Source organism: Salmo trutta, chromosome 18, assembly GCF_901001165.1.
Source record: "Salmo trutta chromosome 18, fSalTru1.1, whole genome shotgun sequence".
Taxonomy (NCBI): Eukaryota; Metazoa; Chordata; class Actinopteri; order Salmoniformes; family Salmonidae; genus Salmo; species Salmo trutta.
Window position 1 is genome coordinate 18,636,400 of NC_042974.1, and position 25,197 is coordinate 18,661,596.

General features: G+C 43.4%; 1 protein-coding gene across 1 annotated transcript in view; it reads left to right on the forward strand.

Moving 5' to 3' along the window:
- Positions 1-6,044: 6,044 nt before the first annotated feature.
- The window catches only part of LOC115152931 (extracellular serine/threonine protein kinase FAM20C-like), a 182,807-nt gene continuing 163,654 nt past the window's right edge, over positions 6,045-25,197 (forward strand). The window contains exons 1-3 of the mRNA XM_029697865.1: positions 6,045-7,522; positions 7,890-8,068; positions 9,424-9,502. Coding sequence (XP_029553725.1) covers positions 6,984-7,522; positions 7,890-8,068; positions 9,424-9,502 — 797 coding nt within the window. The 5' untranslated portion in view covers positions 6,045-6,983. The remainder of the gene's footprint in view (positions 7,523-7,889; positions 8,069-9,423; positions 9,503-25,197) is intronic.

Consider the following 25,197-nt stretch of genomic DNA (forward strand, 5'->3'; position numbering starts at 1 on the left):
TCTTCAAAGATGAAAAAGGTTCTGAGTAGAACCTTTTATAGGGGTTTCTAGGCAGAACTCTTCATAGAGGGTTCTAGATAGAACCATATACAAGGGGTTCTATGACAAACCCTACATTAACAACCCCTTTGTAAAGGGTTCTACCTAGCACCAAAAAGGGTTCCCCTATGGGGACAAACCGAAGAACCCTATATGGTTCTACTTAGCACCTTTTTTTCTAAGAGTACATTTGCCAAACCAGTGGTGGGGAGGCGCATTGTTAATGTTTGAACTGCAGATTGGCCCTTTAAAGAAAATAAAAAGCTTCAAACAGATGGAGAAAAACCTGCCCACATGTAATTAGAAAGCTGCAATGGCTTTATCATTTTGTGGCAATTAACTGCTTTGATTACTTGTAATTCATATATAGACAATTACGTAATGTTCCAATAGTGTAAATCTTAGTTATCACAAATAGTACATCTAAAATGGCACCCTATTCCCTACTGAACTATATAGGGAAAGGGGTGTCATTTTGACCTAGCATATATTGATAAAGTCATTACCGTCAGTTAAAGGGACCATTTCAATTAAATCTCCACGTCCTTACAATTCAACAGTGGCTGGCTTGTGAACCGCACTCTAAATTCAATCGTGGAAGACTTGAAAATGGCGAGAAGGAGGGAGGGAGGGACAGAGGGAACAAACAAATTAGTAATAAGATGGGAGTTTTGTGGCTTATTGGGGCCAACAGAGGGCAATGTTATCTGTAACATCCTTTTAAATCTGCCATATCAGGTGCAGAAGCACTTCAGGGATGGAAATGAGGCTTGTTCCATGGATGTTCCATTCAGCTCCGGTCACGCCAAGGGCAGATTCATACAAATGCAGCTACCACACAACGCATATGTAACGCTTGGAGCGCAATGATGAGGAGTGAAGGTGGAGAGGAAGGGCCAACCCAAGCCGTCTTTATGATAATATATACGATTTATTTTTTCCTTTTAAAACTTGAGGGTGACTTTTGTATCTTAACTTGATGTATTTCCTTTCCATATCGTGGCATGTGTCCCAATGATGTCATTCCTAACCAGCTACTCCTGATACAGTACCAGTCCCACTTTTACTGCACATTTCAGGACAGAAGCTCACTACTATAAAATCAAGTAAGCAACTTTTTCCCAATTACAACTTTAATTCCTTTCCCACCAAAACCACAGCCCTGACTCCCGTATTTCCCACCAGCCCCTATATAGCAAATAGATAAGTCACCCACTGTTGAGATAACATTGATGAAGATAAGGATTTGCTATCTCAATGTACTCCCCAATACATATAGGACATCAATCTATGTCTTTATGACTTCTGCTGTGCCCTGTTATTGTTGTCATTTGAGTGGGGGGGGGGGGGGGGGGGGGGGGGGGCTAGGTCATTCTGTATCCAGAGACATATCACTGGTGTCAGCCAGAGATAACACAGAGCACTTTGTCACATAAAGGGCATTTAAGGTGATGCGTTGTGGCCAATAAGACAATTTTGTTTCAATGAATACATTAATTGATTTGTTATGCTAATTTGATTATTTTTCCTTCTGCTGTCCCTCACTGTTAGGATACTCGTACAGGGGACAAATGTTATTGCACCACACTGTTAAAATGATGTGCTTTGTAACACTAAATCTAGTGGCAACTGAACTGCCACCAACTTTAAGGAGACAAAACCTTAACTTTGCTAGAGCATTGAAAAACATGGTTGTGAGGGTTATGAGACAGATGTATGATGTCCTGAAACATTCATCCTGAGGTGTTCTGAAACATGACATGGTGTGTTGTAACACATGGGTGTTAGGGTATTGGGACAGACTGAAGGTGTACTGAATTTCTTTATAAAGCCCTTTTTACATCAGCAGATGTCACAACGTGCTATACAGAAACCCAGCCTAAAACCCCAAACAGCAAGCAATGCAGATGTAGAAGCCCAGTGGCTAGGAAAAACTCCCTAGGAAGAAACCTAGAGAGGAACCAGGCTCTGAGGGGTGGGCAGTCCTTTTCTGGCTGTGCCGGGTGGAGATCATAAGAGTACATGGCCATAAAGGCAAGATTGTTCTTCAAGATGTTCAAACATTCATTCATGACCAGCAGGTTCAAATAATAATCGCAGTGGTTGTAGAGAGAGAGCGAGAGAGAGAGAGAGAGAGAGAGAGAGAGAGAGAGAGAGAGAGAGAGAGAGAGAGAGAGAGAGAGAGAGAGTCGAAAACAGCAGGTCCGGGCCAAGGTAGCACATCTGGTGAGCAGGTCAGGGTTCCATAGCCACAGGCAGAACAGTTGAAACTGGAGCAGCAGCACGACCAGGTGGACTTGGGACAGCCAGGAGTCATAAGGCCAGGTAGTCCTAAGGCATGGTCCTAGGGCTCAGGTCCTCTGGGAAGGGAGGGAGAGAGGGAGAGAGAATTAAAGGGAGCATACTTAAATTCACACAGGACATCAGATAAGACAGGAGAATTACACCAGATTTAACAGACTGACCCTAGCCCCATGGCACATAGACTATTGCAGCATCAATACTGGAGGCTGAGACAGTGAGGGGTCGGGGGACACTGTGGCCCCGTCCGACAATATCTCTGGACAGGGCCAACTAGGCAGGATATAACCTCACCCACTTTGCAATAGCACAGCCCCCACACCATTACAGGGAAATCAACAGACAACCAACTTACTACCCTGAGACAAGGCTGAATATAGCCCACGAAGATCTCCTCCACCGCCCGAGGGGGCGCAAACCCGAACAGGAATATCACGTCAGTGACTTAACCCACTCAAGTGACGCACCCTTCCTAAGGATGGCATGGAGGAGCTAGTGACTCAGACCTGTGCCTCAGCCCCCTTAATAGGGTCAGAAGCAGAGAATCCCAGTGGAGAGAGGGGAGCCTGCTCGGCAGAGACAGCAGGGGCGGTTTGTCGCTAAAGTGTCTTGCCATTCACCTTCGCACCCCTGGGCCAGACTACACTCAATCATAGAACCTACTGAAGAGATGACGGACTCTGCGTCTCTCACATGGATAGGCAGACCATTCCATTCAAATTGATTGTATAGGAGAAAGCCCTGCTTCCAGCTGTTTGCTTAGAAATTCTAGGGACAGTAAGGAGCCTGTGTCTTGTGACCGTAGAGTACATGTAGGTATGTACAGCAGGACCAAATCGGAGAGCTAGGTAGGAGCAAGTCCATGTAAAACCTTAAAATCAGCCCTAGCCTTAACAGGAAGCCAGTGTAGAGAGGCTAGCCCTGGAGTAATACCATACATTTTTGGGGTTCTAGTCAAATTTCTAGCAGCTGTGTTTAGCACTAACTGAAGTGTATTTAGTGCTTTATCCGGGTAGCCAGAGAGTAGAGCATGACATGGTGTGTTGTAACACATGGGTGTGAGGCTTATGAGACAAATTGAAGCTAAACTGAAACATTCATCTTGAGGTGTTCTGAAACATGACAGGTGTGTTGTAACACCAGTTAATCAAGTATGTGTTATATATTTTTTTAGGGCAATGGTCAGTAAAATATCAAGAATACAAAGGTGGTCTTGATTCATATTGAAAGGTTGAATAAACTGCACAATGCAGTCAGTCATTCAGGCCATGGGGTCTGTGAAGAGTCACTGACCCATTGACTTCATGCTATCATCATCATGCCTACCTGGCTGACATCAACACACATCCATTCAATCCTGGCTATTTCCCCTCAGGTAGGAGAGGAAGCTAGAATAGTCCATTGTCAGAATATGTAATTGTGGGAAGATGGGCAACAAGGGCCCTGTTATTGTTTTCATTTAAGAGTGGGGGGGTTGGGGACGGGGGGACGGGACGGGGGACGGGGGGACAGGACGGGGGGACGATGACGACGGGTGTTCCATATCAAGAAACATATCACTGCTTGGTCTGTGTCAGCCAGAGATAACACAGAGCACTTTGTCACGTAAAGGGCATTCTAGGTGATATGTTGTAGCCAATGAGACAATGAGAGGAAATGTCTATTTGTTTCGATTAATTAATTTAGAAACAAATCAATTATTAAATGTATTGTTTCTTCTCATCTCATTGCAGTCTCTACTGGTACAGTTGGCAAATGGTTTTGGTCCACCTGTAAAATGTTGTCTTCCCCTTACAGGGCAGTGGTCAGTAAAACAGCAAGAATACAAAGGTGAACTTGATTCATATTGAAAGGTTGAATAAATTGCGCAACGCAGCCTGTCATTGAGACCAGTTTTTTTTTTAAAGATTCACTGACCCATTGAGTGCATGCTATCATCATCATGCCTATCTGACTGACATCAATAGACATATGGCTCTGGCTATTTCACCCTATAGGCAAGAGAGAGGAAGCTAAGGCAGTCATTGTAGATGATCATAGTGGATGATGGGTAACAAGCAAAGCATTGTCTCTAAGTACAGATGTAGGATCTTATTTAGAGCCAGTTTGCTACAGCAGGAAAATAATCCTGCAGTAACAGGAAATGTAAATTATTATGTGGATTATAATTAATGGAGATTTTGTGTAGGGGTTGATACATTTTTTGTTAGGGTAAATCAGGTCTGACATTTTAAAGTGGAAAAAACAAACTTTTAGAAGCCTTTTTAAAACTTGAATACAGTACAAGTTTGCATGTCCTGTTGTGCAGGAAACTTCTCAAGAACAAAAGACTGATCAAATTAAGATCCTAGATCTGTAGTCTGAATCAATGTCATTAGTTACCTGCTATTTTATTGAGTTTCTTCATGGCTTCAAAAGTCAATGTGTCACCCCATGTTATCCCTGCAGGAAGCCAACATAGCAATTTGGTGAACTAATCTCTAATCTATTAAGTAAGTGGGGCTATGTTCCTCCTCCTCTGTCTCACACAATAGGCAAGACTGTAGTGGTCCGTTGTGTTAGGTGAGTGAGTCACTAGACTGTTACTTGCTTCTTGGAAAGGCTCCTTCTGGTAGGACTGAAATAAACCCATAATTTCTCACTCACTCACTTTAGTACACACACACACGCACGACCGCAATCATACACACAGGCAGGCAGGCAGGCACACACACACACACACACTTCCAATTTAGTGTCCGGATTGACAATTATCATTATGTTCCCATGTAATTTTGCCTTTACAGATACTTAATTAGTCTTCACGGTTAATGTACTGTTTTATGTAAATCCCTATACAGTCTAAAAGCATCCCTATACCATTGTGGTGTGGCGTGGCACAGACCCCACTGTCTGTCTCTAGTCATATTGTTAAGCCATGCTGCTTTTACTGTAGCTATAATGTCAGCTCATTAGGTGTTCATGATGGACATGATCGGTCATACAAGGATAATACAGACATGGTCCAACCACCCATTCAGTAGCTTTATGGCCAGTCAATTAGTCATAAAGACTACCATTGGTCTGTTGATTGGGAAGTGAAGGTAGGCGATGTAAATATTAGCTGCAGGCATCTGTTGTTTCTGTACATTTCCATACTGCCTGGTAATCCTGTAGTTGTTTTTGGCCACATACATTTGTTTTATACATGTTGATGATGCTGCTGTACCACAAGAGGTTGGTGGCACCTGAATTGGGAAGGACGGGCTCATAGTAACGCCTGGAACGGAATTCCATTAATTCACTCCATTCCAGCCTTTATTATGAGCCGTCCTCCCCTCACCAGCCTCCTGTGTGTTGTACAGATAATGCAGTTCTGATTTGACTGAATGGAACCCCTGGACTGACACTGCCATGTCTCCATAAGGAAGCCTCCGTGATGCAAGCAGATGCGCTTCACTAATCAGTAGACATAAATAATTGAATGTATAGTATTCATACAATATTGTGCCACAGCGGATTTTCGCCACTTGGATGAGACGCCCTCTTCTTGCACATCCTGGATGTGCAGGGGTGATATTTTCAACAAGACAGACACAGGCAGGCCAGGAACTTGAGCCTCAGGGTTTGCTGTCCTCATCCTCTCTCTATGACTGAACGAGAGACTCAGCCAATCTGTGCACGGTGACGCACCGCAAGGCTGGATCTAGACGCGCTTCATCATCATATTTAACACACCCACCCTCGATCTCACACTGGACAGACAGCGGTTCTCTTTTTCCTCGCGCAAAAGCCACATATTCGAGAGAGAAAGCGAATCGGCACCTGTCCGAATTATTTATTTGATTTGGTTGTTTTGGTTGTTTTGTTTTGCCTGTCGTTATTCCGGATTTGTTGTGTGATCATTGACATATATTTCATCCTGGGTAGCTTACTGGGCAGTAGGCTATAGGTGAACTAATTCACTTAGCCTACACTTTTTTTTTTTACCTGCGGCGCTTTTCAACGTTGGTTCACCGTTTATCGTGGCAAAGGAGGAATCTCAAATAGTCTTATTTTTTTCATTATATTTTGACATTGGTGAATAGCGCTCTCTGCGCTTTTCCTATCCTGGACTGGACCAATGCGTTGCCCGTGCCCAGCGGATCCACGATAGCCTCGTTTCTCACACCGCAGAGTTCACGCTCAACGGCCGGACCGATGTGCGCCAGCAGACCCCGCGAACACACACCTCTGATGGATCATTTATCTACTGTTTTTGAGCTTTTTTTCGGTCCCCTTGCACTTTCTTTATACCTTATGTTGTGTATAAAGCCTTGAGGTCGGACTCGGAGCTATAGAGCAGGAAGCAGTTGAGATAATGCCGGTTGCCCAACTTGACCGTTGGTCTGAACCGAATCGACCTGTTTTACCTGGGCGCATGCGGAGAATCCTCTCGTTCTGAATCACAAAAGGAGCCTTCTTTGTTGTTGGGAATACAAAAGTTGAACACTGACAACTTCAGTCTACTCAAGACGGCTATAAGTGAAGATGGTTTCGTGTTCAACGTGTATTTAATTAAATTGGCATCCAGCGTAATAAACATAATCAGTGATGTAGTGAGTCTGTTCATATGCGTGTTCATCATTTGCAGTAAATACTCACAACAGCTCAAACAGGGGACTATGAAGATGCTACTCTTCCGTAAATTCCGGGTTTTGATTCTAATGGTGTTTCTAATCGCCTGCTCGATGCACATCTTGATAGACTTGTTACCAAAGCTGGAGAGGCGCAGCAACATCGGCTGCTCCTGCTCACACACGCCGAGCGAGGACCCTCAGAACTGGGCTAAACACCGAGCCAGGTCGGGAGTGGAGTCGGGCTGGCCTAACAAACACACTCTGAGAATCCTCCAGGACTTCAGCAATGAGCCAAACTCTAACATCTCTTCCCATTCTCCGGAGAAGATCCCCAAAGCGGGGGACAAAACGGAAGCCTTTATACGGCCTGAACATTATGCGCAAAATGGTGACAAACATAGACGGTTTATACAGGACACTGTGCTCAACAAAAACGTACCTGTCAAAGGTTCAAGGTTGCGGGCGCTGTTTGACCACCCATTATTTAAGAGAGCCTTACCATCTCTGACCGACGAGGACACATTGTTCAACGTCAACACAGACATCAGATTTGACACCAAAGGCGCTACAGAGAATCAGGAATGGTAACCTATATTTTTATAAATATTCATAGACTATCACCACAATCTGAAAGTGATTATTATCCTCCTCAAATTCAACATAATTCATTAACATAAATTAAACAAACAATACACCTACAGAAATGATATGTTAATTACAATTTTAAACTTGTTACTATATGAATAAAGGTGTTATTACACAAAGGGTTATAGGCTACGGAACCATATTATCAAATGTCCCTCTTGCAAATTCAAGTCCCTTAGTAAAACATGTCACCTCAACACACTAAACGCTAAACCAGCTGAAGCACTAAAAAGGAGGGTGATTCAGGGGTTACACAAAATGCATAATCATGTCATCCCCCTGTTGTAATAATCCCCCCCCCCCCAGGCATGCTGAGCGGAATGTGGAGGAGTACTCTCCGACAGGAGGGGAGCTGATGGTTGACTCCTACCCCAACTGGCTCCGCTTCCACATAGGGATTAATCGATATGAGCTCTTCTCCAGACACAACCCAGTCATCGATGCCCTCCTCAGGGACTTGGTCTCACAGAGAATCACCAGTGTTGGTAAGTCAGAGGAGAGAAGGTAGCTTCTCTATAGCCTGGTCCCAGATCTGTTTTTGCTTCGTTCAGCCAACTCTCATGCCATAGAAGTTGAGAAACTAGCCTGGTTCCAGATCTGTTAGTGGTTTGTTTAGCCAACTTCTCTGACTATCATTGACACAGATAACTTGGCGAAGGCACATAGAGATGGGACCAGGCTAGTTTCTCCTCTGTATGGCACAACAACAGTAGTCAGAGGAGTTGGCTAAACGAAACACAGAAACAGATCTGCGACCAGGTTCTCTCTCCAAATCCATGCAGGATGGATGCAGCTTGGTCTGGCAGTATGGCCAGCTACATGCTGCTCCCTCCAGCCCATGTAATTACACAGCTGTATGACTACTGAGAGGCCAGGATGTCAATACCAATTGAGACTACAGAAGCCAGCAGTTGGTAGTTTGGGTTTTTCTTTATATAGCATGCCTAGCTACAGTCACATCTACTTCACTCATTCACAGAAAGAATACAATTCAAAGGATCAATGGATATTATATACTGTATATTGATAATGTATGACAAATTCCATTTTCTAGTTGATAGGTGACATATTTGGTCATGTGTAACTCACACTAGGACACGTAGAACATAGAGCCTAAAGCCTTTGGGTCTGTTACATCAGGGCATCTTCCCTATAGAGTGGGTATGACAACAGTCTAGAGACTGAAACGTTGACATTTTCCTCTTGAACGGTTCACCCTCTTCTCGCCTTTGCACAGCCCATGTCAAAATATATTTTACATGAAACAATATTTTCTCAAAGCTATTATGGTATTTTTCAAAGACTTGGTGCCTCTTTTTTGGGGCCAATTTGTTTTACGGCCAAGAAATTGACTTGAATTTTGTCCCTTTTTGGATTTGAGGATTCCATCTTCTGTCCTCTGAACAGCTGTCTCAGGAGTCCCTGTAGAATGGCTTATTATGTTCTAGGTTCTAGTGCGAGTGAACGAGAGAGTTGGAAGAAAGAACACTCTCTGTCCTTCACCTCCCAGTCTCCTTCCTGATCAAACAAACACTGTGACATCATCTGTCACTCACTCTGAGTACACAGTCACACAGTCTGAACTGAATCAGTGGGAGAGGTTGACCATCCTCTGGAGAGGGAAATCCATTGCGTAATTGATTATATCATCTCTGATGATTTCCGTGTACTCTACAATGTCATCCAGTGAGAATGATTCTCCTATACTGTGTAATTGATTAGATCATATCTGATGATTTCCTTGTACTCTACAATGTCATCCAGTTTGAATGATTCTGCCATACTGTGTAATTGCTGTCAATGATGATTTGAGTTGTTTGTCTTCGTGTATCTCCAACAGCCATGAAGTCTGGAGGCACCCAACTAAAACTCATCATGACGTTCCAGAACTACGGACAGGCTCTGTTCAAACCTATGAAGTAAGTAGACTGCTTTATAACAGCCAGAAATGCTTCTCATGGTGATGTATTGTATAGGTTCAATAGGCTATTCGTACAGTGCCTCAGGAGGACAATCTGGATGAATAAAGGTTAAATGAAAACTAAATGTATTTTATTTAACCTTATTTGTATCCAGGTTGGCCATATTGTAATGATAATATACTTCCTCTGAGAGTCTTGGTCCTTTAGTCCTAATCCTTTTCATCATTGTTATAGCTAGCTGGGTTTTAAATGTAATTACTTTTGTTATCGTAATTGGTTAATCATATTCACCCTCCCGTGGTGTGTGGCCTCAGTGTCAGTGTGGAGAGCTGGGTTAAGCCTGTGGATGATCCCAGGGGGGAGAAGGAGGAGGAGGAATAGGAACAGGGAAGGGGGGAGAAGGAGAAGGAGGAGGGAAGGAGGAGGAGTGAAGGGTGGAGAAGGAGGAATAGGAGGAGGGAAGGGGGGGAGAAAGGGGGAATAGGAACAGGGAAGGGGAAGAAGGAGGAGGAGGAGGGAAGGGGAAGAAGGAGGAGTGAAGGGGGAGAAGGAGGAAAAGGAACAGGGAAAGGGGGAGAAGCTATTCATAGGCTGTCATTACAAACTCCTTCAGTCTACTCATATTAAGTCAAGCGAGACACACCTCAAATCAGGAGAGAAGCATACTGACATTTTAAACCAGGTGGTTCGAGCCCTGAATGCTAATTGACTGAAATCTGTGGTATATCTGACCGCATGCAACGGGTATGACAAAAAAGTACTTTTTACTGCTCTAATTACATTGGTAACCAGTTCATTATAGCAATAAGGCACCTCAGGGGGTGTTTGTTGTATATGGCCAATATAGCATGTCTAAGGACTGTTCTTAGGCACACAATGCAACATGGAGTGCCTGGATACAGCCCTTATACCATATACCACACCCCCTCATGCATTGTTGCTGAAATATGCAATCAAAATCCATCCAGATTTCCTCTCTGCGGTACACTAATATTGAATTTGAACAGAAACACGAAATTACGTTTGTTTGAAAAGTCAAAACCTGTGGTGATGTGTTTGGGATTTAAATCTATTTGTTGTTTGAGTCTGTCAACTCATGTCTGATATGATCTATCCCCTTGGTTTCTCATCTAGAGACAGGAGGGGCAGGAGGAATATGAGGCTTATGTTCACTCCCCCGTCTTCATACCTTTCATTTAACAAAGCATGGCCATCAGAACTGTCTTGACGGCAAAGTTAGACCCCAATCTCTATCCAGCTGGACTGGCAGACATATCCTCTGCACTATTCCCTAGACAACATAGTGAACCGACACACACACACTTACATTTGAGACATTTAGCAGACACTCTTATTCAGAGGAATCAGTGTTAACTGCCTTGTTCATGGGCACATCGTCAGATTTTTTCACATTGTCGGTTCGGGGATTCAAACCAGCAAACTTTCAGTTACTGCCCCAACGCTCTTAACTGCTAGGTTACCTGCCGCCACACACACACGCGCTAACACATGCACGCAAACACTTGCGCACTCACACACACACACCGCTCCGTAACACCCCACCAACTCTCTCTCCTCAATCTGTTTGCGTGTTGCCACATGGTGCATCAGAGACAGAGGCTGCAACATCAAAGGCTTCACATCAGCTTCTACTCTGAACACAAATGCAAATGCATAAACATTTGAGAGAGAGGAGCAGAGCGTCTGGGTACCGATCTGGCGACGGACTCCTTCTACCAGTAAACTGGGTTCGGAATAGAATGGCACCGAGCAGGTGCAGATCAGAGCAGGAATCCAGTAGTGCTGCTCTGTATCAATCCTATGGCGCTCTCTCTCTCTCTCTCTCTCTCTCTCTCGTCTCTCTCTCTCGTCTTTCTCTCTGTCTCTCTCTCTATCTGTCTCTCTGTCTCTCTCTATCAGTCACTCTGTCTCTCTCTCTCTTCTCTCTCACTCTCTCTCAATTCAATTCAGTTCAATAGACTTTATTGACATGGCAAGTTAAATTACTTGTCAAAGTATACGGTACCAGTTAAAAGTTTGGATACACCTACTCATTCAAGGGTTTTTCTTTATTTTTACTATTTTCTACATTGTAGAATAATAATGAAGACATCTAAACTATGATATAACACATATGAAATCATGCAGTAATACAAAAAGTAACCACTTTTTTGCCTTGATGACAGCTTTGCACACTCTTGGTATTCTCTCAACCAGCTTCACCTGGAATGCTTTTTCAACAGTCTTGAAGGAGTTCCCACATATGCTGAGCACTTGTTGGCTGCCTTTCCTTCACTCTGCTGTCCAACTCATCCCAAATCATCTCAATTGGGTTGAGGTCGGGTGATTGTGGAGGCCAGGTCATGTGATGCAGCACTCCATCACTCTTCTTCTTGGTCAAATAGCCCTTACACAGCCTGGAGATCATCCGAAACCAGCCTTGAACCAAAAATCTCAAATTTGGACTCATCAGACCAAAGCACAGATTTCCACCGGTCTAATGTTTATTGCTCATGTTTCTTGGCCCAAGCAAGTCTCTGCTTCTTATTGGTGTCCTTTAGTAGTGGTTTCTTTGCAGCAATTCAAACATTAAGGCCTGATTCACACAGTCTCCTCTGAACAGTTGATGTTGAGATGTGTCTGTTACTTGAACGCTGTGAAGCATTTATTTGGGCTTCAATTTCTGAGGCTGGTAACCCTAATTAACTTATTCTCTGCAGCAGAGGTAACTCTGGGTATTCCTTTCCTGTGGCAGTCCTCATGTGAGCCAGTTTCATCATAGCGTTTGATGGTTTTTGCGACTGAACTTGAAGAAACTTTCAAAGTTCTTAAGATTTTCCAGAATGACTGACCTTCATGTCTTAAAGTAATGATGGAATGTCGTTTCTCTTTGTTTATTTGAGCTGTTCTTGCCATAATATGGACTTGGTCTTTTACCAAATAGAGCTATCTTCTTTATACCACCCCTACCTTGTCACAACACAACCGGTTGGCTCAAACGTATTAAGAAGGAAAGAAATTCCACAAATGAACTTTTAACAAACCATACCTGCATTCCAGGTGACTACCTCATGAAGCTTGTTGAGAGAATGCCAAGTGTGTGCAAAGCTGTCATCAAGGCAAAGGGTGTTTACTTTGACACATCGCAAATATAAAGTATTTTTGATTTGTGTAACACTTTTTTGCTTACTACATGATTCCATGTGTTATTTGATAGTTATGATGTCTTCACTATTATTTTACAATGTAGAAAATAGTAAAGATAAAGACAATCCCTTGAAGGAGTAGGTGTGTCCAAACTTTTGACTGGTATTGTACATATAACCAAATAGTGAGACCAACAGCAATAAAAATAGTAGTAGTGGAAATGGGATTACCATTAATAGAAACTACAACAACAATATTAATGAGAATAACAATATATAAAAGCAATAGTAGTAGACCAGTCTCAACCAGTCAGTAGTAATAGACCAGTCTCAACCAGTCAGTAGTAGTATACCAGTCTCAACCAGTCAGTAGTAGTAGACCAGTCTTAACCAGTCAGTAGTAATAGACCAGTCTTAACCAGTCAGTAGTAATAGACCAGTCTCAACCAGTCAGTAGTAGTAGACCAGTCTCAACCAGTCAGTAGAAGTAGATCAGTCTCAACCAGTCAGTAGTAGTAGACCAGTCTTAACCAGTCAGTAGTAGTAGACCAGTCTCAACCAGTCAGTAGTAGTAGATCAGTCTCAACCAGTCAGTAGTAGTAGACCAGTCTTAACCAGTCAGTAGTAGTAGACCAGTCTCAACCAGTCAGTAGTAATAGACCAGTCTCAACCACTCAGTAGTAGTAGATCAGTCTCAACCAGTCAGTAGTAATAGACCAGTCTCAACCAGTCAGTAGTAATAGACCAGTCTCAACCAGTCAGTAGTAGTAGACCAGTCTTAACCAGTCAGTAGTAGTAGACCAGTCTCAACCAGTCAGTAGTAGTAGACCAGTCTCAACCAGTCAGTAGTAATAGACCAGTCTCAACCAGTCAGTAGTAGTAGTCCAGTCTCAACCAGTCAGTAGTAATAGACCAGTCTTAACCAGTCAGTAGTAGTATACCAGTCTCAACCAGTCAGTAGTAGTAGACCAGTCTCAACCAGTCAGTAGTAATAGACCAGTCTCAACCAGTCAGTGGTAGTATACCAGTCTCAACCAGTCAGTAGTAGTAGACCAGTCTTAACCAGTCAGTAGTAATAGACCAGTCTTAACCAGTCAGTAGTAATAAACCAGTCTCAACCAGTCAGTAGTAGTAGACAAGTCTCAACCAGTCAGTAGAAGTAGAACAGTCTCAACCAGTCAGTAGTAGTAGACCAGTCTCAACCAGTCAGTAGTAGTAGACCAGTCTTAACCAGTCAGTAGTAGTAGACCAGTCTCAACCAGTCAGTAGTAATAGACCAGTCTCAACCAGTCAGTAGTAATAGACCAGTCTCAACCAGTCAGTAGTAGTAGACCAGTCTCAACCAGTCAGTAGTAATAGACCAGTCTCAACCAGTCAGTAGTAGTAGACCAGTCTCAACCAGTCAGTAGTAATAGACCAGTCTCAACCAGTCAGCAGTAGTAGACCAGTCTCAAAAAGTCAGTAGTAATAGACCAGTCTCAACCAGTCAGTAGTAGTAGACCAGTCTCAACCAGTCAGTAGTAATAGACCAGTCTTAACCAGTCAGTAGTAGTAGACCAGTCTCAACCAGTCAGTAGTAATAGACCAGTCTCAACCAGTCAGTAGTAGTAGACCAGTCTCAACCAGTCAGTAGTAATAGACCAGTCTCAACCAGTCAGTAGTAGTAGACCAGTCTCAACCAGTCAGTAGTAATAGACCAGTCTCAACCAGTCAGTAGTAATAGACCAGTCTCAACCAGTCAGTAGTAGTATACCAGTCTTAACCAGTCAGTAGTAGTAGACCAGTCTCAACCAGTCAGTAGTAATAGACCAGTCTTAACCAGTCAGTAGTAGTATACCAGTCTCAACCAGTCAGTAGTAGTATACCAGTCTTAACCAGTCAGTAGTAATAGACCAGTCTTAACCAGTCAGTAGTAATAGACCAGTCTCAACCAGTCAGTAGTAGTAGACCAGTCTCAACCAGTCAGTAGAAGTAGATCAGTCTCAACCAGTCAGTAGTAGTAGACCAGTCTTAACCAGTCAGTAGTAATAGACCAGTCTCAACCAGTCAGTAGTAGTAGATCAGTCTCAACCAGTCAGTACTAGTAGACCAGTCTTAACCAGTCAGTAGTAGTAGACCAGTCTCAACCAGTCAGTAGTAATAGACCAGTCTCAACCAGTCAGTAGTAATAGACCAGTCTCAACCAGTCATTAGTAATAGACCAGTGTCAACCAGTCAGTAGTAATAGACCAGTCTCAACCAGTCAGTAGTAGTAGACCAGTCTCAACCAGTCAGTAGTAGTATACCAGTCTTAACCAGTCAGTAGTAGTAGACCAGTCTCAACCAGTCAGTAGTAATAGACCAGTCTTAACCAGTCAATAGTAGTAGACCAGTCTCAACCAGTCAGTAGTAATAGACCAGTCTTAACCAGTCAATAGTAGTAGACCAGTCTCAACCAGTCAGTAGTAATAGACCAGTCTCAACCAGTCAGTAGTAATAGACCAGTCTCAACCAGTCAGTAGTAGTAGACCAGTCTCAACCAGTCAGTAGTAATAGACCAGTCTTAACCAGTCAGTAGTAGTAGACCAGTCTCAACCAGTCAGTAGTAATAGACCAGTCTCAACCAGTCAGTAGTAATAGACCAGTCTCAACCAGTCAGTAGTAGTAGACCAGTCTCAACCAGTCAGTAGTAATAGACCAGTGTCAACCAGTCGTAGTAGTAGACCAGTCTCAACCAGTCAGTAGTAGTAGACCAGTCTCAACAAGTCAGTAGTAATAGACCAGTCTCAACCAGTCAGTAGTTATAGACCAGTCTCAACCAGTCAGTAGTAGTAGACCAGTCTCAACCAGTCAGTAGTAGTAGACCAGTCTCAACCAGTCAGTAGTAATAGACCAGTCTCAACCAGTCAGTAGTAATAGACCAGTCTCAACCAGTCAGTAGTAGTAGACCAGTCTCAACCAGTCAGTAGTAATAGACCAGTCTCAACCAGTCAGTAGTAGTAGACCAGTCTCAACCAATCAGTAGTAGTAGACCAGTCTCAATCAGTCAGTAGTAGTAGACCAGTCTCAACCAGTCAGTAGTTATAGACCAGTCTCAACCAGTCAGTAGTAGTAGACCAGTCTCAACCAGTCAGTAGTAGTAGACCAGTCTCAACCAGTCAGTAGTAATAGACCAGTCTCAACCAGTCAGTAGTAGTAGACCAGTCTCAACCAGTCAGTAGTAGTAGACCAGTCTCAACCAGTCAGTAGTAATAGACCAGTGTCAACCAGTCAGTAGTAGTAGACCAGTCTCAACCAGTCAGTAGTAGTAGACCAGTCTCAACCAGTCAGTAGTAATAGACCAGTCTCAACCAGTCAGTAGTAATAGACCAGTCTCAACCAGTCAGTAGTAGTAGACCAGTCTCAACCAGTCAGTAGTAATAGACCAGTCTCAACCAGTCAGTAGTAGTATACCAGTCTTAACCAGTCAGTAGTAGTAGACCAGTCTCACCCAGTCAGTAGTAGTATACCAGTCTTAACCAGTCAGTAGTAATAGACCAGTCTCAACCAGTCAGTAGTAATAGACCAGTCTCAACCAGTCAGTAGTAGTAGATCAGTCTCAACCAGTCAGTAGTAATAGACCAGTCTCAACCAGTCAGTAGTAGTAGATCAGTCTCAACCAGTCAGTAGTAATAGACCAGTCTCAACCAGTCAGTAGTAGTAGACCAGTCTCAACCAGTCAGTAGTAGTATACCAGTCTTAACCAGTCAGTAGTAGTAGACCAGTCTCAACCAGTCAGTAGTAATAGACCAGTCTTAACCAGTCAATAGTAGTAGACCAGTCTCAACCAGTCAGTAGTAATAGACCAGTCTCAACCAGTCAGTAGTAATAGACCAGTCTCAACCAGTCAGTAGTAAAGACCAGTCTCAACCAGTCATTAGTAATAGACCAGTGTCAACCAGTCAGTAGTAATAGACCAGTCTCAACCAGTCAGTAGTAGTAGACCAGTCTCAACCAGTCAGTAGTAATAGACCAGTGTCAACCAGTCAGTAGTAGTAGACCAGTCTCAACCAGTCAGTAGTAGTAGACCAGTCTCAACCAGTCAGTAGTAATAGACCAGTCTCAACCAGTCAGTAGTTATAGACCAGTCTCAACCAGTCAGTAGTAGTAGACCAGTCTCAACCAGTCAGTAGTAATAGACCAGTCTCAACCAGTCAGTAGTAGTATACCAGTCTTAACCAGTCAGTAGTAGTAGACCAGTCTCACCCAGTCAGTAGTAGTATACCAGTCTTAACCAGTCAGTAGTAATAGACCAGTCTCAACCAGTCAGTAGTAATAGACCAGTCTCAACCAGTCAGTAGTAGTAGATCAGTCTCAACCAGTCAGTAGTAATAGACCAGTCTCAACCAGTCAGTAGTAGTAGACCAGTCTCAACCAGTCAGTAGTAATAGACCAGTCTCAACCAGTCAGCAGTAGTAGACCAGTCTCAAAAAGTCAGTAGTAATAGACCAGTCTCAACCAGTCAGTAGTAGTAGACCAGTCTCAACCAGTCAGTAGTAATAGACCAGTCTTAACCAGTCAGTAGTAGTAGACCAGTCTCAACCAGTCAGTAGTAATAGACCAGTCTCAACCAGTCAGTAGTAGTAGACCAGTCTCAACCAGTCAGTAGTAATAGACCAGTCTCAACCAGTCAGTAGTAGTAGACCAGTCTCAACCAGTCAGTAGTAATAGACCAGTCTCAACCAGTCAGTAGTAATAGACCAGTCTCAACCAGTCAGTAGTAGTATACCAGTCTTAACCAGTCAGTAGTAGTAGACCAGTCTCAACCAGTCAGTAGTAATAGACCAGTCTTAACCAGTCAGTAGTAGTATACCAGTCTCAACCAGTCAGTAGTAGTATACCAGTCTTAACCAGTCAGTAGTAATAGACCAGTCTTAACCAGTCAGTAGTAATAGACCAGTCTCAACCAGTCAGTAGTAGTAGACCAGTCTCAACCAGTCAGTAGTAGTAGATCAGTCTCAACCAGTCAGTAGTAGTAGACCAGTCTTAACCAGTCAGTAGTAATAGACCAGTCTCAACCAGTCAGTAGTAGTAGATCAGTCTCAACCAGTCAGTAGTAGTAGACCAGTCTTAACCAGTCAGTAGTAGTAGACCAGTCTCAACCAGTCAGTAGTAATAGACCAGTCTCAACCAGTCAGTAGTAATAGACCAGTCTCAACCAGTCATTAGTAATAGACCAGTGTCAACCAGTCAGTAGTAATAGACCAGTCTCAACCAGTCAGTAGTAGTAGACCAGTCTCAACCAGTCAGTAGTAGTATACCAGTCTCAACCAGTCAGTAGTAGTAGACCAGTCTCAACCAGTCAGTAGTAATAGACCAGTCTTAACCAGTCAATAGTAGTAGACCAGTCTCAACCAGTCAGTAGTAATAGACCAGTCTTAACCAGTCAATAGTAGTAGACCAGTCTCAACCAGTCAGTAGTAATAGACCAGTCTCAACCAGTCAGTAGTAATAGACCAGTCTCAACCAGTCAGTAGTAGTAGACCAGTCTCAACCAGTCAGTAGTAATAGACCAGTCTTAACCAGTCAGTAGTAGTAGACCAGTCTCAACCAGTCAGTAGTAATAGACCAGTCTCAACCAGTCAGTAGTAATAGACCAGTCTCAACCAGTCAGTAGTAGTAGACCAGTCTCAACCAGTCAGTAGTAATAGACCAGTGTCAACCAGTCAGTAGTAGTAGACCAGTCTCAACCAGTCAGTAGTAGTAGACCAGTCTCAACAAGTCAGTAGTAATAGACCAGTCTCAACCAGTCAGTAGTTATAGACCAGTCTCAACCAGTCAGTAGTAGTAGACCAGTCTCAACCAGTCAGTAGTAGTAGACCAGTCTCAACCAGTCAGTAGTAATAGACCAGTCTCAACCAGTCAGTAGTAATAGACCAGTCTCAACCAGTCAGTAGTAGTAGACCAGTCTCAACCAGTCAGTAGTAATAGACCAGTCTCAACCAGTCAGTAGTAGTAGACCAGTCTCAACCAGTCAGTAGTAGTAGACCAGTCTCAACCAGTCAGTAGTAGTAGACCAGTCTCAACCAGTCAGTAGTTATAGACCAGTCTCAACCAGTCAGTAGTAGTAGACCAGTCTCAACCAGTCAGTAGTAGTAGACCAGTCTCAACCAGTCAGTAGTAATAGACCAGTCTCAACCAGTCAGTAGTAGTAGACCAGTCTCAACCAGTCAGTAGTAGTAGACCAGTCTCAACCAGTCAGTAGTAATAGACCAGTCTCAACCAGTCAGTAGTAGTAGACCAGTCTCAACCAGTCAGTAGTAGTAGACCAGTCTCAACCAGTCAGTAGTAATAGACCAGTCTCAACCAGTCAGTAGTTATAGACCAGTCTCAACCAGTCAGTAGTAGTAGACCAGTCTCAACCAGTCAGTAGTAATAGACCAGTCTCAACCAGTCAGTAGTAGTATACCAGTCTTAACCAGTCAGTAGTAGTAGACCAGTCTCACCCAGTCAGTAGTAGTATACCAGTCTTAACCAGTCAGTAGTAATAGACCAGTCTCAACCAGTCAGTAGTAATAGACCAGTCTCAACCAGTCAGTAGTAGTAGATCAGTCTCAACCAGTCAGTAGTAATAGACCAGTCTCAACCAGTCAGTAGTAGTAGATCAGTCTCAACCAGTCAGTAGTAATAGACCAGTCTCAACCAGTCAGTAGTAGTAGACCAGTCTCAACCAGTCAGTAGTAGTATACCAGTCTTAACCAGTCAGTAGTAGTAGACCAGTCTCAACCAGTCAGTAGTAATAGACCAGTCTTAACCAGTCAATAGTAGTAGACCAGTCTCAACCAGTCAGTAGTAATAGACCAGTCTCAACCAGTCAGTAGTAATAGACCAGTCTCAACCAGTCAGTAGTAAAGACCAGTCTCAACCAGTCATTAGTAATAGACCAGTGTCAACCAGTCAGTAGTAATAGACCAGTCTCAACCAGTCAGTAGTAGTAGACCAGTCTCAACCAGTCAGTAGTAATAGACCAGTCTCAACCAGTCAGTAGTAAAGACCAGTCTCAACCAGTCATTAGTAATAGACCAGTGTTAACCAGTCAGTAGTAATAGACCAGTCTCAACCAGTCAGTAGTAGTAGACCAGTCTCAACCAGTCAGTAGCAGTATACCAGTCTTAACCAGTCAGTAGTAGTAGACCAGTCTCAACCAGTCAGTAGTAATAGACCAGTCTTAACCAGTCAATAGTAGTAGACCAGTCTCAACCAGTCAGTAGTAATAGACCAGTCTTAACCAGTCAATAGTAGTAGACCAGTCTCAACCAGTCAGTAGTAATAGACCAGTCTCAACCAGTCAGTAGTAATAGACCAGTCTCAACCATTCAGTAGTAGTAGACCAGTCTCAACCAGTCAGTAGTAATAGACCAGTTTTAACCAGTCAGTAGTAGTAGACCAGTCTCAACCAGTCAGTAGTAATAGACCAGTCTCAACCAGTCAGTAGTAATAGACCAGTCTCAACCAGTCAGTAGTAATAGACCAGTCTCAACCAGTCAGTAGTAGTAGACCAGTCTCAACCAGTCAGTAGTAATAGACCAGTCTCAACCAGTCAGTAGTAGTAGACCAGTCTCAACCAGTCAGTAGTAGTAGACCAGTCTCAACCAGTCAGTAGTAGTAGACCAGTCTCAACCAGTCAGTAGTTATAGACCAGTCTCAACCAGTCAGTAGTAGTAGACCAGTCTCAACCAGTCAGTAGTAGTAGACCAGTCTCAACCAGTCAGTAGTAATAGACCAGTCTCAACCAGTCAGTAGTAGTAGACCAGTCTCAACCAGTCAGTAGTAGTAGACCAGTCTCAACCAGTCAGTAGTAATAGACCAGTCTCAACCAGTCAGTAGTAGTAGACCAGTCTCAACCAGTCAGTAGTAGTAGACCAGTCTCAACCAGTCAGTAGTAATAGACCAGTCTCAACCAGTCAGTAGTTATAGACCAGTCTCAACCAGTCAGTAGTAGTAGACCAGTCTCAACCAGTCAGTAGTAATAGACCAGTCTCAACCAGTCAGTAGTAGTATACCAGTCTTAACCAGTCAGTAGTAGTAGACCAGTCTCACCCAGTCAGTAGTAGTATACCAGTCGTAACCAGTCAGTAGTAATAGACCAGTCTCAACCAGTCAGTAGTAATAGACCAGTCTCAACCAGTCAGTAGTAGTAGATCAGTCTCAACCAGTCAGTAGTAATAGACCAGTCTCAACCAGTCAGTAGTAGTAGATCAGTCTCAACCAGTCAGTAGTAATAGACCAGTCTCAACCAGTCAGTAGTAGTAGACCAGTCTCAACCAGTCAGTAGTAGTATACCAGTCTTAACCAGTCAGTAGTAGTAGACCAGTCTCAACCAGTCAGTAGTAATAGACCAGTCTTAACCAGTCAATAGTAGTAGACCAGTCTCAACCAGTCAGTAGTAATAGACCAGTCTCAACCAGTCAGTAGTAATAGACCAGTCTCAACCAGTCAGTAGTAAAGACCAGTCTCAACCAGTCATTAGTAATAGACCAGTGTCAACCAGTCAGTAGTAATAGACCAGTCTCAACCAGTCAGTAGTAGTAGACCAGTCTCAACCAGTCAGTAGTAGTAGACCAGTCTCAACCAGTCAGTAGTAAAGACCAGTCTCAACCAGTCATTAGTAATAGACCAGTGTCAACCAGTCAGTAGTAATAGACCAGTCTCAACCAGTCAGTAGTAGTAGACCAGTCTCAACCAGTCAGTAGTAGTATACCAGTCTTAACCAGTCAGTAGTAGTAGACCAGTCTCAACCAGTCAGTAGTAATAGACCAGTCTTAACCAGTCAATAGTAGTAGACCAGTCTCAACCAGTCAGTAGTAATAGACCAGTCTTAACCAGTCAATAGTAGTAGACCAGTCTCAACCAGTCAGTAGTAATAGACCAGTCTCAACCAGTCAGTAGTAATAGACCAGTCTCAACCATTCAAGTAGTAGTAGACCAGTCCAACCAGTCAGTAGTAATAGACCAGTCTCAACCAGTCAGTAGTAGTAGACCAGTCTCAACCAGTCAGTAGTAATAGACCAGTCTCAACCAGTCAGTAGTAATAGACCAGTCTCAACCAGTCAGTAGTAGTAGACCAGTCTCAACCAGTCAGTAGTAGTAGACCAGTCTCAACCAGTCAGTAGTAATAGACCAGTGTCAACCAGTCAGTAGTAGTAGACCAGTCTCAACCAGTCAGTAGTAGTAGACCAGTCTCAACCAGTCAGTAGTAATAGACCAGTCTCAACCAGTCAGTAGTTATAGACCAGTCTCAACCAGTCAGTAGTAGTAGACCAGTCTCAACCAGTCAGTAGTAGTAGACCAGTCTCAACCAGTCAGTAGTAATAGACCAGTCTCAACCAGTCAGTAGTAATAGACCAGTCTCAACCAGTCAGTAGTAAAGACCAGTCTCAACCAGTCAGTAGTAATAGACCAGTCTCAACCAGTCAGTAGTAGTAGACCAGTCTCAACCAGTCAGTAGTAGTATACCAGTCTCAACCAGTCAGTAGTAGTAGACCAGTCTCAACCAGTCAGTAGTAGTAGACCAGTCTCAACCAGTCAGTAGTTATAGACCAGTCTCAACCAGTCAGTAGTAGTAGACCAGTCTCAACCAGTCAGTAGTAGTAGACCAGTCTCAACCAGTCAGTAGTAATAGACCAGTCTCAACCAGTCAGTAGTAGTAGACCAGTCTCAACCAGTCAGTAGTAATAGACCAGTCTCAACCAGTCAGTAGTAGTAGACCAGTCTCAACCAGTCAGTGGTAGTTTTATACCAGTCTCAACCAGTCAGTAGTAGTAGACCAGTCTCAACCAGTCAGTAGTAATAGACCAGTCTCAACCAGTCAGTAGTTATAGACCAGTCTCAACCAGTCAGTAGTAGTAGACAAGTCTGAACCAGTCAGTAGTAGTTGACCAGTCTCAACCAGTCAGTAGTAATAGACCAGTCTCAACCAGTCAGTAGTAGTAGACCAGTCTTAACCAGTCAGTAGTAATAGACCAGTCTTAACCAGTCAGTAGTAATAGACCAGTCTCAACCAGTCAGTAGTAGTAGACCAGTCTCAACCAGTCAGTAGTAATAGACCAGTCTTAACCAGTCAGTAGTAATATACCAGTCTCAACCAGTCAGTAGTAGTAGACCAGTCTCAACCAGTCAGTAGTAATAGACCAGTCTCAACCAGTCAGTAGTAGTAGACCAGTCTCAACCAGTCAGTAGTAATAGACCAGTCTCAACCAGTCAGTAGTAGTAGATCAGTCTCAACCAGTCAGTAGTAATAGACCAGTCTCAACCAGTCAGTAGTAGTAGATCAGTCTCAACCAGTCAGTAGTAATAGACCAGTCTCAACCAGTCAGTAGTAATAGACCAGTCTCAACCAGTCAGTAGTAGTAGATCAGTCTCAACCAGTCAGTAGTAATAGACCAGTCTCAACCAGTCAGTAGTAATAGACCAGTCTCAACCAGTCAGTAGTAGTAGATCAGTCTCAACCAGTCAGTAGTAATAGACCAGTCTCAACCAGTCAGTAGTAGTAGATCAGTCTCAACCAGTCAGTAGTAATAGACCAGTCTCAACCAGTCAGTAGTAGTATACCAGTCTTAACCAGTCAGTAGTAGTAGACCAGTCTCACCCAGTCAGTAGTAGTATACCAGTCTTAACCAGTCAGTAGTAGTATACCAGTCTTAACCAGTCAGTAGTAGTAGACCAGTCTCACCCAGTCAGTAGTAGTATACCAGTCTTAACCAGTCAGTAGTAATAGACCAGTCTCAACCAGTCAGTAGTAATACACCAGTCTCAACCAGTCAGTAGTAGTAGACCAGTCTCAACCAGTCAGTAGTAGTAGATCAGTCTCAACCAGTCAGTAGTAATAGACCAGTCTCAACCAGTCAGTAGTAGTAGACCAGTCTCACCCAGTCAGTAGTAGTATACCAGTCTTAACCAGTCAGTAGTAGTAGACCAGTCTCAACCAGTCAGTAGTAATAGACCTGTCTTAACCAGTCAATAGTAGTAGACCAGTCTCAACCAGTCAGTAGTAAAAGACCAGTCTCAACCAGTCAGTAGTAATAGACCAGTCTCAACCAGTCAGTAGTAAAGACCAGTCTCAACCAGTCATTAGTAATAGACCAGTGTCAACCAGTCAGTAGTAATAGACCAGTCTCAACCAGTCAGTAGTAGTAGACCAGTCTCAACCAGTCAGTAGTAATAGACCAGTCTCAACCAGTCAGTAGTAAAGACCAGTCTCAACCAGTCATTAGTAATGACAGTGTCAACCAGTCAGTAGTAATAGACCAGTCTCAACCAGTCAGTAGTAGTAGACCAGTCTCAACCAGTCAGTAGTAGTATACCAGTCTCAACCAGTCAGTAGTAGTAGACCAGTCTCAACCAGTCAGTAGTAGTAGACCAGTCTCAACCAGTCAGTAGTAGTAGACCAGTCTCAACCAGTCAGTAGTAATAGACCAGTCTCAACCAGTAGTAGTAGACCAGTCTCAACCAGTCAGTAGTAATAGACCAGTCTCAACCAGTCAGTAGTAGTAGACCAGTCTCAACCAGTCAGTAGTAGTAGACCAGTCTCAACCAGTCAGTAGTAGTGGATCAGTCTCAACCAGTCAGTAGTAGTTTTATACCAGTCTCAACCAGTCAGTAGTAGTAGACCAGTCTCAACCAGTCAGTAGTAGTAGACCAGTCTCACCCAGTCAGTAGTAGTATACCAGTCTTAACCAGTCAGTAGTAGTAGATCAGTCTCAACTAGTCAGTAGTAATAGACCAGTCTCAACCAGTCAGTAGTAGTAGACCAGTCTCACCCAGTCAGTAGTAGTATACCAGTCTTAACCAGTCAGTAGTAGTAGACCAGTCTCAACCAGTCAGTAGTAATAGACCAGTCTTAACCAGTCAATAGTAGTAGACCAGTCTCAACCAGTCAGTAGTAATAGACCAGTCTCAACCAGTCAGTAGTAATAGACCAGTCTCAACCAGTCAGTAGTAAAGACCAGTCTCAACCAGTCATTAGTAATAGACCAGTGTCAACCAGTCAGTAGTAATAGACCAGTCTCAACCAGTCAGTAGTAGTAGACCAGTCTCAACCAGTCAGTAGTAAAGACCAGTCTCAACCAGTCAGTAGTAGTAGACCAGTCTCAACCAGTCAGTAGTAGTAGACCAGTCTCAACCAGTCAGTAGTAATAGACCAGTCTCAACCAGTCAGTAGTAGTAGACCAGTCTCAACCAGTCAGTAGTAATAGACCAGTCTCAACCAGTCAGTAGTAGTAGACCAGTCTCAACCAGTCAGTAGTAGTAGACCAGTCTCAACCAGTCAGTAGTAGTGGATCAGTCTCAACCAGTCAGTAGTAGTTTTATACCAGTCTCAACCAGTCAGTAGTAGTAGACCAGTCTCAACCAGTCAGTAGTAGTAGACCAGTCTCACCCAGTCAGTAGTAGTATACCAGTCTTAACCAGTCAGTAGTAGTAGATCAGTCTCAACTAGTCAGTAGTAATAGACCAGTCTCAACCAGTCGTGTAATAGACAGTCAAACCAGTCAGTAGTAATAGACAGTCTAAACCAGTCAGTAGTAAAGA